This window comes from Salmo salar, chromosome ssa19 (genome assembly GCF_905237065.1).
Source record: "Salmo salar chromosome ssa19, Ssal_v3.1, whole genome shotgun sequence".
Lineage (NCBI taxonomy): Eukaryota > Metazoa > Chordata > Actinopteri > Salmoniformes > Salmonidae > Salmo > Salmo salar.
Window position 1 is genome coordinate 8273898 of NC_059460.1, and position 13077 is coordinate 8286974.

Sequence of the window (13077 nt, forward strand, 5' to 3'; positions counted from 1 at the left end):
TTCAGTGTGTCAAATCGGAGGGCGTGTTGTCCGGACCTCTGGCAGTCTCTATGTGTGTGCCACAGGGATCAATTCTTGGGCCAACTCTCTTCTCTGTATACATCAATGATGTTGCTCTTGCTGCTGGTGATTCTCTGATCCACCTCTACGCAGACGACACCATTCTGTATACTTCTGGCCCCTCTTTGGACACTGTGTTAACTAACCTTAACTTACCTCATTTGCACTCACTGTATATAGACTTTTTGTTTTCTTTTGTTCTACTGTATTATTGACTGTATGTTTTGTTTATTCCATGTGTAACTCTGTGTTGTTGTATGTGTCGAATTGCTATGCTTTATCTTGGCCAGGTCGCAGTTGCAAATGAGAACTAGCCTACCTGGTTAAATAAAGGTGAAATAAATAAAATAAAATGTAAAAGCAGAGACAAATATAAATAGTAAAGTACAGACACCCCAAAAACTACTTAAGTGGTACTTTAAACAATTTTTTACTTAAGAACTTTACACGGCTGGCAGTGGGAGAAGATGGAATGAGATGGATTTTGGCAGATTTTCTACTTATTTTCTTATCGATGAAACAATTGATCTCAATAAAAATGCAATACAGTTCTGTTCCCAAAACTAAAATATGCTATGAACAGAGTGGACAAAATTGTGTAGACTTTACCCTTTGCTAAAGTTTTTTAAAAAGTGCATTGTTTAGGAGTGCAAAGGCGAATTTAGTTAATGCACAGGCGCACTTCACAGTTGAATAAAGGTTAAATAAATAAAAAATGCACACATGCACTTCACAAACTAGGCGTTCCCTAACGGAAATATGCAAATATGTGCTAGAACGCGCCAATAGAATCTCGCTAGCTCGTGCTTGGCTCTGCCCACCTCCTTGCTAGTTCTGCCCACTATGACTCATTCGTTCCCATTTCAAACGACGGGTTTTGGTCAATCTTGTTTTAGTTATAAAAATCTTTGCTATTACTGTATGAGCGAGGCCGATTCGTCTCCCGTGCCATCTACCAATGAGCGTATGAGAAGGGCGGGACTTAGTAAACTGGATAACCCTAGCCGAGAGTATGACTCCCTCTCAATAATCTAAAGTGGCTCCCTCTCCTTGTCGACCTCCGTACATGATTACAAGTCAGTAAACTCAGCCTAGCTGTAAAGTATGTACAAGAGGATGAACCAAGAATTAGATTTTACTGTCATGGGTAAGATGTCAATTGAATACTCAGCAAAGAGCTAGGGAGAATAATTGCTTACTCCTCGCGTCCTCTCTCCTTCCCAAAACCCATTAGATGAGAGCCACCATCTCCTTCAATGAGTTTTGAGAAAGAGGAGAGCTAACGCAATGAGTAAGCAATTATTCAGTGCATATAGAGAAAAGGTGATGAGAGGAAGCGACTTTAGACTGTTGAGACTATATCCGACCATAACAAGGTTTACATGCCATGACCAGAATACAAATAAAGCAGATATTTACATTATACACTGCTTTCTACAATATAAAACACATCCACCGTTTAGTACATTGCTTTATGATTTGTATATAACGGTTTTGTTACCAATATTTACTCATATCTACTGAAATTGTACATGACACATTTGCTCATGGATTATTTAATATGGTATTACCATGACGAGGAGTCGTAATTGTAAATAGTTGCACATACATGTGGCACCAGCTAATAGAGTAAACACCTCGCATCTACATCTTTGCTAGGCATTTGTGTCGTTGATAACCAAGAGAACAAAGGAAACTTCTCCACATGTCCCCCATTCCAGGGCCCCGTTGTAGCGCGGCCTATCATTGGCCAGCTCCCTGATACAATCCGACCCATCGCAATGCACAGTAGTGAGAATCTTGAATATCGGCCGCGGTGATTGGCCCATATGTTTGGCGCTCGTTGAAGCTGCAGTGGCCCGAGTGGGCGGCGAATGTGAGTGAAAGAGACGGAGAGAGACGTTTGAATAGTTGCTGAGGCGGAAATATAGAAATTTAGAAACTGTTCAGTAAAACAGTATATTTTACAAGACGTTATTTCCATTGGGAAATACATATCAGAAAGAAGCGTAGCGAGCCGGTGTTGTTCGCTAGCTAGCTAGAGGACGCGCGAGGTGAATTGACTCCCCCTTTCTCTCGCTGCTAACGAGCTAGCCAACAAAACATAGTAACGTTAGTAATCCAATCCCGATCAACGAAAGATTCTCGCTTGGCGTGTCGGATAGATCCCGAGTCACTTCATTGAATGAGGACTGACCCCCCTCTGCAGGTAGGAAATGCTGTCAAAATGTACAATTCTTTCCTCTGAAAAAATAAATAAATAGCTACATATGTAACGTTAGCTAGCCATCTCTGTCTTGGTCGCTGGTTAGCTTGCTAGCTAACAGGTTAGCTAGGTATGGAAGGTTAATGTTAGAGTTGACACATTTATTCACTTGTTTGATCTGGCAGTTATCTATGTAAATTATGCCAATAAGTTAGCCAGCCAATGAATGTGGCAAGATGACAGTTGTGTAGCGTTACTTCACTTTGCAAATTAACTGGAGTGTTTGTCTGCGGTGGAGGCGCGGAAGGGTTTTCCTTTCACTTCAAATCGTACCAAGTTTACACGTTGACTCCCAATATTGAACTTTATTGAACTGTGTAGCGGTGTCATTAATCCTTTTACCATTAGTTAGCTAGCTAAATCGAATTATTTGGCAGGATGATTTGAAATTGACATTTTAGCTAGCTAACATCTGAATTGGGGAATGTGCATGATACTAGCTACCTCGAGAACCGCTAGCGAGTGTTCGCAACAATTATATCAAAAAAATTGTCACATTTGACATGACAACAATCGATTTGGCGACGGCAATGACATCAAAGTGGAGTGATCAGAATTAGGTTCCAATGTGTGTCACTCGAGGCAGTTGAGAGCGAAAGGTGAAAGCCTTCCCGACTCTGATATACTTGTTCTTCACATTTCCAATAGGGGCGCTATTCAGACACTTGCCACTACATACCAGTAATATGGCACTAGTCTAGTACAGAATAGAACTCGCCAGCTTGTAGTCCTAAAAACCGGAAATGATTTACCTCTGGTTCGTTTAGACATTTCTATGGGGAATGAATAGGGTTTTTTGAATAAACGCCGATAATAAGGTCTGACGTTAACACAGGCTTATGAGATCTAATACGTTTTGTTATATAATGGTAATATCAATCAGTTACCTTTATGAAGTCTGTATTTGCGTTATATTTTTTAAGTATTACATAAATGCTTCAAAATTCGCAAAGTGATGTTAGCTGATGAAGATTGTCTCATAGAACAAAACGTATAAGATCTCCTAACCTGTGTTTACCACAGACACAGGCCTTATTTTGGGCGTTTATCCAAAAACCTTGTTTAAAAAAAAATAGCTGAAAGACTTTGGTCAACGAACCATGGAGGAGTTAGTGCCTACAAAAAGAGATGCCATTACTATTGCTCTCTATTACCGTTTAATTATAAGATTGTTAATTGTCCCCTCCATCTTTGAGTATTGAGCCCTTCAGTCTACCATATGAACATGTTTGTATTGAACTGTTGAACACAAAGATTTGACAAATAATTTTCAGTGATGTGTAATTCTACAGTAAGTCATCCTCCTTTCCTCTATGCGTGGTGAAGCCCTAAACATGAGCATCCAGTGTGGTGACTGGTGTGATAAGATAACAGATATTTATGGCAGCACTGGATACTGTATTTCCTCAAGGAAGGGGTTCCATTGAGTTAGACCCACCCAAGCAGGACAGATTAAGAAAATAATACATTCTAGTTCCTCTAGCCAGAGCTATAGGCAGTGTTCTTTTTAGCAGTATGTGATCAGTAAGTTGTTTTGACCAATCACAGACAATGCAATGTATTTATTATGTTTAGTCTTCAGGGTTTTCCTGGGTGAAAAAGGGGCTTTGGGGGTGGGGCCATGGGCTTGGCCAATGATGCAGTCACTGACCTAAAATGTTAGAGGCCCTCCTGTTGGCAGCAGTGACAAAATGTAGCTGTTTTAAAGCTCATGTCCTGCAATTCTACACATTTTGCCATGAGGCTAAGAGAAAAATGTGCAGTTTAAAGCTAATTTTGTGCCATGGGGCTGAGATAACATGTTGCCGTTTTAAAGCTGATGTCCTTCAATTCTACACATTTCACCATGGCTTATGGTATCTGAGTGACTCAATCATTGTAACAAATCAATGGGTGCCCCATGCCATGACAAATACTCCTGAATGCAGAATTTTTGGAATTTGACTGACTAGTGTTTATTTTGGTGATTTGTTAGTTCTCAAAGATTATCTTCTAAAAAATATATTAGCCCATTATCTTTTCTACGTACTTTTATATCTGGTTTTAGTCATTTTAATTTTACACAGAATTTTTTTCCCATCCCCCAAATTATAAAATAGATAATTGTGCTGTTTGGACATAAGAGGCTGGAAAAAACACTATGCAGAAAAAAACCAGAGTGTGTAATGTACAGTGTCTATTTTGTATACAGCAGTACTGTGTTGGTAAGACAATTTCCCCTTTGGGACATTAAAGTTCATCCTATTCTAGACAGCAGTCACGTAGCAGACGCACAACTCTAATTTGATTTCTGTTGCCAATGACTTCGAACTAGGGCCCTCTCCAGCATCCGTTTCTCCAGGCCTTATCGAGCAGAGAGACGCGGATGTTATTATGGAGGCTTCAATACTGTGTTTAGTTGGGACTGAGCATGTGTAATGGAAGCCAGCAAAGACTGATTTGTGATTTATGTTTTACCCCAAGTAAATGGACAATGAGTTTGAAACATGCAACCAGAAATGAGTTTGGGGGGGGGTTTCCCCTTATTTGCATGACTATGAACTGGCCTGGCATGACTGTCTCAGTGCAGCTGTAGAAAGGGAGTAGAGGTGGGAATAGAAACTGAAACAGCCGTTGACTCTGAAAAGACTGTGGGCGCGCCCTTATCAACATGTTCAATGACCAGCTATGGGGTCCAAAGCTCAGTTGTGTGTTTTCATGTCAACTCTTAGCCGTTAGTCCAGAACCATAGCTCTTTGCCTTTTACTCTTGTACTGTGCTTGGTTCCAAAGCTGTGTGTGTTCCAGGTTGATCATGGTGCTGACAGGGAAGCGGTCTGAGAAGGGACCAGTATGTTGGAGGAGAAGGGTGAAGTCTGAGTACATGAGGCTACGCCAACTCAAACGCTTCAGACGGGCTGATGAGGTCAAGGTACATATACGCAAACAAACATTATATCTCACTCTCTCTCTCTGATATACACACACACACACAGGTTTCTGACAGTGTCTCTCCCTCCCAGAGTATGTTTAACTCTAACCGTCAGAGGATCTTGGAGCGGACAGACATCCTGAACGCTGAGTGGAAGACAAGAAGGATCCAGCCCGTTCACATCATGACATCTGTTAGCTCCTTACGAGGGACCAGAGAGGTCAGCGCGTGTTTCACACACACAACACAAACCTATCCAGAGATATTGAATATCTATGTTACCAGTTTACTGTTCTTCACCATTTAGGACTTTTTACACTTCTCTTTCCAGTGAAGGCTTGTCTGAGTCTTCTAGTGTGTGTGGTCTTGTCTCCTACAGTGTACGGTGGACAGTGGTTTCTCTGAGTTCTCCAAACAGGTGATACCTCTGAAGACGCTCAACGCTGTAGCCTCTGTCCCTGTCATGTACTCCTGGTCCCCGCTACAGCAGAACTTCATGGTACACACACACACACACACACACACACACACACACACACACACACACACACACACACACACACACACACACACACACACACACTGCTACAGCAGAACTTCATGGTACACACACACACACACACACACTGCTACAGCAGAACTTCATGGTAAACACACACACTGCTACAGCAGAACTTCATGGTAAACACACACACTGCTACAGCAGAACTTCATGGTAAACACACACACTGCTACAGCTGAACTTCATGGTAAACACACACACACACTGCTACAGCTGAACTTCATGGTAAACACACGCACTGCTACAGCTGAACTTCATGGTAAACACACACACACACTGCTACAGCTGAACTTCATGGTAAACACACGCACTGCTACAGCTGAACTTCATGGTAAACACACACACACACTGCTACAGCTGAACTTCATGGTAAACACACACACACACTGCTACAGCTGAACTTCATGGTAAACACACGCACTGCTACAGCTGAACTTCATGGTAAACACACACACTGCTACAGCTGAACTTCATGGTAAACACACACACTGCTACAGCTGAACTTCATGGTAAACACACACACACACTGCTACAGCTGAACTTCATGGTAAACACACGCACTGCTACAGCTGAACTTCATGGTAAACACACACACTGCTACAGCTGAACTTCATGGTAAACACACACACTGCTACAGCTGAACTTCATGGTAAACACACACACACACTGCTACAGCTGAACTTCATGGTAAACACACGCACTGCTACAGCTGAACTTCATGGTAAACACACACACACACTGCTACAGCTGAACTTCATGGTAAACACACACACACACTGCTACAGCTGAACTTCATGGTAAACACACACACACACTGCTACAGCTGAACTTCATGGTAAACACACACACACTGCTACAGCTGAACTTCATGGTAAACACGCACAATACTAAGCTTGTTCTGACACGTGCACTAGAACCGCAGTTATCCAACCTGATCCCGTAGTCTAGTTCCGACTTGATGATAGTGACGTCACAGACTATAATGGAGTTGTCCTGACACACCTGGTCTGCCTTGTAGGTAGAAGACGAAACGGTTCTCCACAACATCCCCTACATGGGAGACGAGATTCTGGATCAAGACGGAACCTTCATAGAAGAACTCATCAAGAACTACGATGGCAAAGTTCACGGAGACAGGGGTAAGACATGCACGTGCGTGCGCACACAAATATTTGATATAATCAAATCTTGTGTTTTTGGATGTGTGGTGTGTATTCATGTTAAATGACTGTGTGTTTCCAGAGTGCGGCTTCATCAACGATGAGATCTTTGTGGAGCTGGTGGGTGCCCTGACCCAGTACAGTGACAACGATGATGAGGATGATGATGAAGAAGAGCAGGAGTTTAAGCTTGAGAAGATGGAGCTCTGTGAGGGGAAGGACCACCTGGCCGAGGACCCCCGAAAGGAACCCCTGATCAACACTGACAGTAAGACAGACGGCCACTGCTATCATCCAACCGAGAATAGAGATGGGCCCTATCCCAAAACCATTCCCTTAAACCTTTCTCTCTCAGATCTCTCCCCTAGTTCCCTTCCCTAGGTCCTTGACCTTTCAGATCTTTATCTCTCCTTACGCTCTTCTGTGTGGGCTGACGCAGTGACTGTTGGTAGAAATTGTGTGTGTAACCCCTTTGTCCTCTGCTCGCAGGCCAAGGCAGCAGTGACAGCTCTAAGAAGTTTCCGTCTGATAAGATCTTTGAAGCCATCTCCTCAATGTTCCCTGATAAGGGCTCAACAGAGGAACTTCGAGAAAAGTAACTACCCCCCTGTGTGTGTTTCATATAAAGTGTGTGGGTATTAGGGCTGTGACGATGGAGTTTGGAGTATATTAATTGTCATGCAAATGGCCACAGTTATTTTAATGATTGTGATTTTTATTTCTGAGCTTGTACTGTACATAATGCATATTTGCAAATGAGGTTTATCATACCTAATGAATACAACACAGCTTTGTTGGCACCCTGTCTCTCAAACTAATGTTTGGAGGTTTTGGAAATGAACCTTCTCTCAACTGTGCCGTTCTGGTCGTTAAACCATTACCAACTTTACCCTCTTGATGTAAAAAAAGAAATACTGCTATTGGGTAAACTATATCTACTTGAAAATATAGTTGAATTCCCCCCATAAAATGAACCTATGAAAATTATGACAATCTTTCTTTTAGCTCAGTTATTGTCCATAATTGTTGGTTACACGATAATACGGTTATTGTGTCAGTAGTGCATATTCCCGTCCTGCCTCAGATCTAATGGTGTGTGTGAGTGATCAGGTACAAGGAGCTGACAGAGCCCCAGTTGCCCGGTGCGTTGCCTCCAGAGTGTACTCCTAACATGGACGGCCCCAACGCTCGCTCCGTTCAGAGGGAACAGAGTCTACACTCCTTCCACACACTCTTCTGCCGACGCTGCTTCAAATACGACTGCTTCCTGCACCGTGAGTGTACGGACACACACACACACACACACACACACACACTCTCACCACATTTGGACTGTTCTGCACCAACACTCTGACTTCACTATGACCACTCATCTCTCTCGTCTCTCTCTCTCTCTCCAGCCTTCCATGCGACTCCTAACACCTATAAGCGTAAGAACATGGAGAATCTGGTGGACAGTAAACCCTGTGGTGACGAGTGCTACATGTACCTGGTGCAGGCAAGTACACTCAGACGTACACTCAGACACACACTCAGACACCTTCAGTTCTGACTGTTGTTCTTTGGTGGTTGTCTAGGATGGTTTGGTGAGGGAGTATCCTGACGGCATGGCACCCGAGAGGTCCAAGACCCCTTCCAAACGCCCAGTGAGTCGTCGCCGGGGACGACCCAGCGGCAACAGCCGGCCCAGTACACCAACAGTCTCCACGGATACCAAAGACACGGACAGCGAGCAGGAGGGGAAAGACGACGATAACGACAAAGAAGAGGATGATGATGATGATGACGACGACAAGAAGGACGAGACCACCAGCAGTTCAGGTACATACACACGTGCGCCAGCCAAACACCATACCCAGTCCTATGCACACACCCACAGACTAACCATTGCCTTTTGTGTAATCCAGAGGGTAACTCACGGTGCCAGACTCCAGTGAAGTTGAAGCTGACGTGTGATCCTCAGGTTGTTGATTGGAGCGGAGCCGAAGCGTCACTCTTTAGGGTTCTCATCGGAACCTACTACGACAACTACTGCGCTATAGCACGGCTCATAGGAACCAAGACCTGCAGACAGGTCTGTTTCTATCACCACAGCACCTATGCATTTCTCTAGCTTTCTCTCCCATGACTAACTCTTTCCTTGGCAGGTTTTATGGAAAGACATTTTGTATATTGTCTGGTAATGGGTGTGTCTCTAGGTATATGAGTTCAGAGTGAAGGAGTCTAGTATCATCGCTCGCGCTCCGGCTGAGGACGAAGACACGCCCCCTCGCAAGAAGAAGAGGAAACACAGGTACGCCATGCCCAAATATGGACAGACTACTTTAGGGTGCAGTAATGGGCTTGACTGCAGGACATAATCAGAAGCTCTGGTTGTCAGCTTCCATGGAAAAGACTACTCACAATCTCCTTTTTTAGGTTGTGGGCCACTCACTGCAGGAAGATCCAACTGAAGAAAGGTGACGATTGTCTCTAGAACTCTCCTGACATTACAGCCTCACTCAATCTTAGAATGTGATTGAATGTGTTCTTTTGATCATTGTGATTAATTTATCCGTTTTTATCTTTGTTGTGTGACAGCGCTGACCTGTGCTTGACCCCTCCCCCTGTAGATGGTTCGTCCAACCACGTGTATAACTACCAGCCATGTGACCACCCCCGCCAGCCCTGTGACTCCTCCTGTCCCTGTGTCACTGCTCAGAACTTCTGTGAGAAGTTCTGCCAGTGCAGCTCAGAGTGTGAGGAAATGTTTTAATACTTTATTTGGATCCATAATTACAGTGCAAACCAGTCCACACTCTCGAACCGTCTCTCTCTCTGTGTGTGTGTGTGTGTGTGTGTGTGTGTGTGTGTGTGTGTGTGTGTGTGTGTGTGTGTAGGTCAGAACCGTTTCCCAGGCTGCAGGTGTAAGGCCCAGTGTAACACTAAACAGTGTCCGTGTTACCTGGCCGTCAGAGAGTGTGACCCTGACCTGTGTCTGACCTGCGGAGCCGCTGAACACTGGGACAGCAAGAACGTGTCCTGTAAAAACTGCTCCATACAGAGGGGGGCCAAGAAGGTAACGCACGCGCACGCGCACACACACACACACTTGATATCAGTAGCTCACTCTTGTGGTTTCCCCCCCCTCTCAGCACCTGCTCCTAGCTCCGTCTGACGTAGCAGGCTGGGGCATCTTCATCAAAGAGCCAGTTCAGAAGAATGAGTTCATCTCTGAGTACTGTGGGGAGGTGAGACTCGGCCCTGTCTTTCAGGGTGATGCTTGTGTTTGACTTGTGTGTAATGTACAAGCCTGTGGAAAATAATTGTTTTGTTCTCTGTGTTGATTGTTTTTCTCTCCCCTCCTTGTAGATAATCTCCCAAGATGAGGCGGATCGCAGAGGAAAGGTCTACGACAAGTACATGTGTAGCTTCCTCTTCAACCTCAACAACGGTAACACACACGCATACAAAAGTATTGAAATACTGTTTTTGATAAGCTAAGTGGGAGGGAAAGCTAATTCTTTCTCTCTCCACCCCAGACTTTGTAGTGGATGCTACTAGGAAAGGAAACAAGATTCGTTTCGCCAACCATTCCGTCCACCCCAACTGCTATGCAAAAGGTCAGACAATGCCATAATCCCTTTCATTAGTTGATTTTGGGTGACTGTTTCCAGAGAGGATCAGACCTAGGTGTGCTACGGTACTGTTTAAACCACCAGATGTATAGTATGTCAGCTGATCCAGTCTGTTGTGTATAACCTAATACACCAGCAGATGGGACCAACAGACGTTACACTCTGATGTAGAGTTTCACTGATAAGACCTCTGTGTTGTGCTAACAGTCTTTCTCCTCCTATCTCTGCAGTGATGATGGTGAATGGGGACCACAGGATAGGGATCTTCGCTAAGAGAACCATCCAGACTGGAGAAGAGCTCTTCTTTGACTACCGGTCAGTATATAAGGGTTGCTAACCAGCCTGTCTGCAGACATTTCAATCTGAATACCCCGTGAGGAGGGTGTCTAAAACTTGCTCCCTGTTTGGTCTCATTGACACACTTATACATACGCATACTCACACACTTTGTGGTTGATTTGACATCTGTAGCTAACTTGTCTTATCTCTCTCAGGTACAGTCAAGCTGATGCTCTGAAGTACGTCGGCATCGAGCGGGAATCAGAGATGCCATGATCCCCTTTTCTACCTCTAGATCAAAGGCCTTACACACGCACGCACTCTTCTCTTCAGGAAACACAAACGGCTCATTGTCGGAATCCTGGGATGCTTCAAGAATTCTGGGAAGTTTTGACCTTTTTCCCCCCCCCACTTTCAATAGTTTTTCTACCAACAAATCTTCCTGTTCTGAGTTATGTAGGACTCATTGCTATGGTCACTAGAATGGTCTTTCCTCCAATTTCAGCTAACAAACACAAACAGGTTTAATAAATCCACTGCGGGGATCTCTTTAGCTCTGTTACGCTTTTTATACTTGATCCAAATCCATGGACACATTGACTCAACCATAACAAGTGGTTGTTGAACATTTTACTTAGCCCCTGACCACCAGCTAGACTAAATGCAGGTTAAAAACATCTGTGACTGACTTTTCCCCCTCCCCTAGCCAGTGTCCAAACCTTAGTCTCAGACCCCACAGACGCACTCTTGAATGCCAGAATGTTGTTTTGAGACTATATAGCCTGATATGAGGTGACTGTACGATGCATGTTGACCAGCAGCACAACCTGTTTTGGGTTTTTTCCTCTGACTTCTGGTTTATTCCTAAAACTATATTCTGTCTTTCATTTCTTCAAGTTTTGAACATTTGATGACCTTTGACCACCTGAGGCATGCTTTGATACAATCTCTATTCTAGATGGTGCTAACTAAGACGGTGTGATGTTTTCTCACATTTTAAACCTTGATGTTTTGTAAACGCCCCCAGGTATCCACTTCTGCTGTGCCTTGAATCTCGTCGTTAGAACACTGAATAGTCACTTGATTAGAGCCCTTAAGTGTTGATTTATTGATAAAGATGTATCCTCAATCTGGTTAATGCATGATGACGAACGCTTCCATGTTTGTAGTCCCGGGAAGACCTCACTGCTACTATAATCTAGTGATGCCTGGTGCTTGTGAATACTGCAGACTTGAACCAATACAACCAGCCTTGAATAATGTTAAGTAATGTTCACGTCTTCACCTGCAGTGGGACGAACTGCTCCGATTTTCTCCTGTTTTTACAACTGTAACTTTGTCAACTTTTACCAGCAACTGAGAGGGCTCTGTAAAGACCTACAGACAGATCTAGATGACTGACGGTTGTGTTTAGATGGAAGTCAGGAGCCTCTCCTTTGTTTTAAGTAGTTTGTTGCTCATGTTAGTACAGGGGTGGGGAACTCTGGTTCTTGGGAGATCCATTGATTCAATGTCACAGCTCACACCAGGTCTAAAATCGGTCTGACTGGAAAACCAGCAGATACAGCAGCTCCTGAGGACTAGTATCTCACCCATCTGTTAGGATGTATACTTCCTGAGTTGTAGAGCCAGCTGGCGTCCAGTGGGATTGAACATTACAGAATGTTCATAGAAATATAGGCCTACTACATAGAACAATGGTGCTTCTGTCATATGGAAACTGCTCTATACAAATGATATATTGAATGTTGTGTAACGTTTCCTCCAGTTGTCTAGCCGGGACCACTACTGTCTGATTTCCAAGGTGCTGATTTTTACTGTCTTTACAGGGAGTATTGTTCAAAGTGATCCAGAATAAAAGAGAAAATGAAGGTGTTGAATTGTTTTTTTGAACCACTGACAACCAAAGCCTTCTCATCTGCATTTTAAAACCACTTCAGTAATGAGTAATTTTGCACAAACAATTATTTTCAAAGAGTCCTTAAACGAGCGGTATAGACTATACAGTGCTATAATTAAGCAATAAGCCACGAGGGGGTGTGGTACATAGGCCATGTGCCTCATTGCTATTATAAACTGGTTACCAATGTAATTAGAGCAGTAAAAATAATTTTGTCATACCCGTGGTATACGACTGCCAGCCAATCAGCATTGAGAGCTCGTACCACCCAGTTTATAATGAAAATTCACACCACATCTTGGTGTAAGTAACAACCCAGCCAG

At 43.7% G+C, this 13077-nt stretch overlaps 1 protein-coding gene across 3 annotated transcripts; it reads left to right on the forward strand.

Annotated features, from left to right (window-relative positions):
- The first annotated feature begins 1186 nt into the window (after positions 1–1186).
- On the forward strand, positions 1187–12729 carry ezh2 (enhancer of zeste 2 polycomb repressive complex 2 subunit). Of its 3 annotated transcripts, none has more exons than XM_045702051.1 (20): positions 1187–1207; positions 5113–5236; positions 5328–5456; positions 5616–5735; positions 6817–6937; positions 7041–7226; positions 7448–7553; positions 8069–8238; positions 8359–8456; positions 8536–8779; positions 8866–9032; positions 9157–9251; positions 9377–9417; positions 9571–9696; positions 9838–10016; positions 10093–10188; positions 10310–10391; positions 10480–10560; positions 10806–10890; positions 11070–12729. In XM_045702051.1, the coding sequence occupies exons 2-20, from the start codon at positions 5120–5122 to the stop codon at positions 11128–11130; spliced, it is 2304 nt and encodes a 767-aa protein (XP_045558007.1). In that variant the 5' UTR covers positions 1187–1207; positions 5113–5119; the 3' UTR covers positions 11131–12729. The 3 variants fall into 3 exon arrangements, with proteins under 3 accessions (XP_045558007.1, XP_014012608.1, XP_014012609.1); XM_014157133.2 differs by lacking the exon at positions 1187–1207 and adding an exon at positions 1899–2269; XM_014157134.2 differs by lacking the exon at positions 1187–1207 and adding an exon at positions 1900–2269 and having other exon boundaries at positions 8069–8232.
- The last annotated feature ends 348 nt before the right edge of the window (positions 12730–13077 follow it).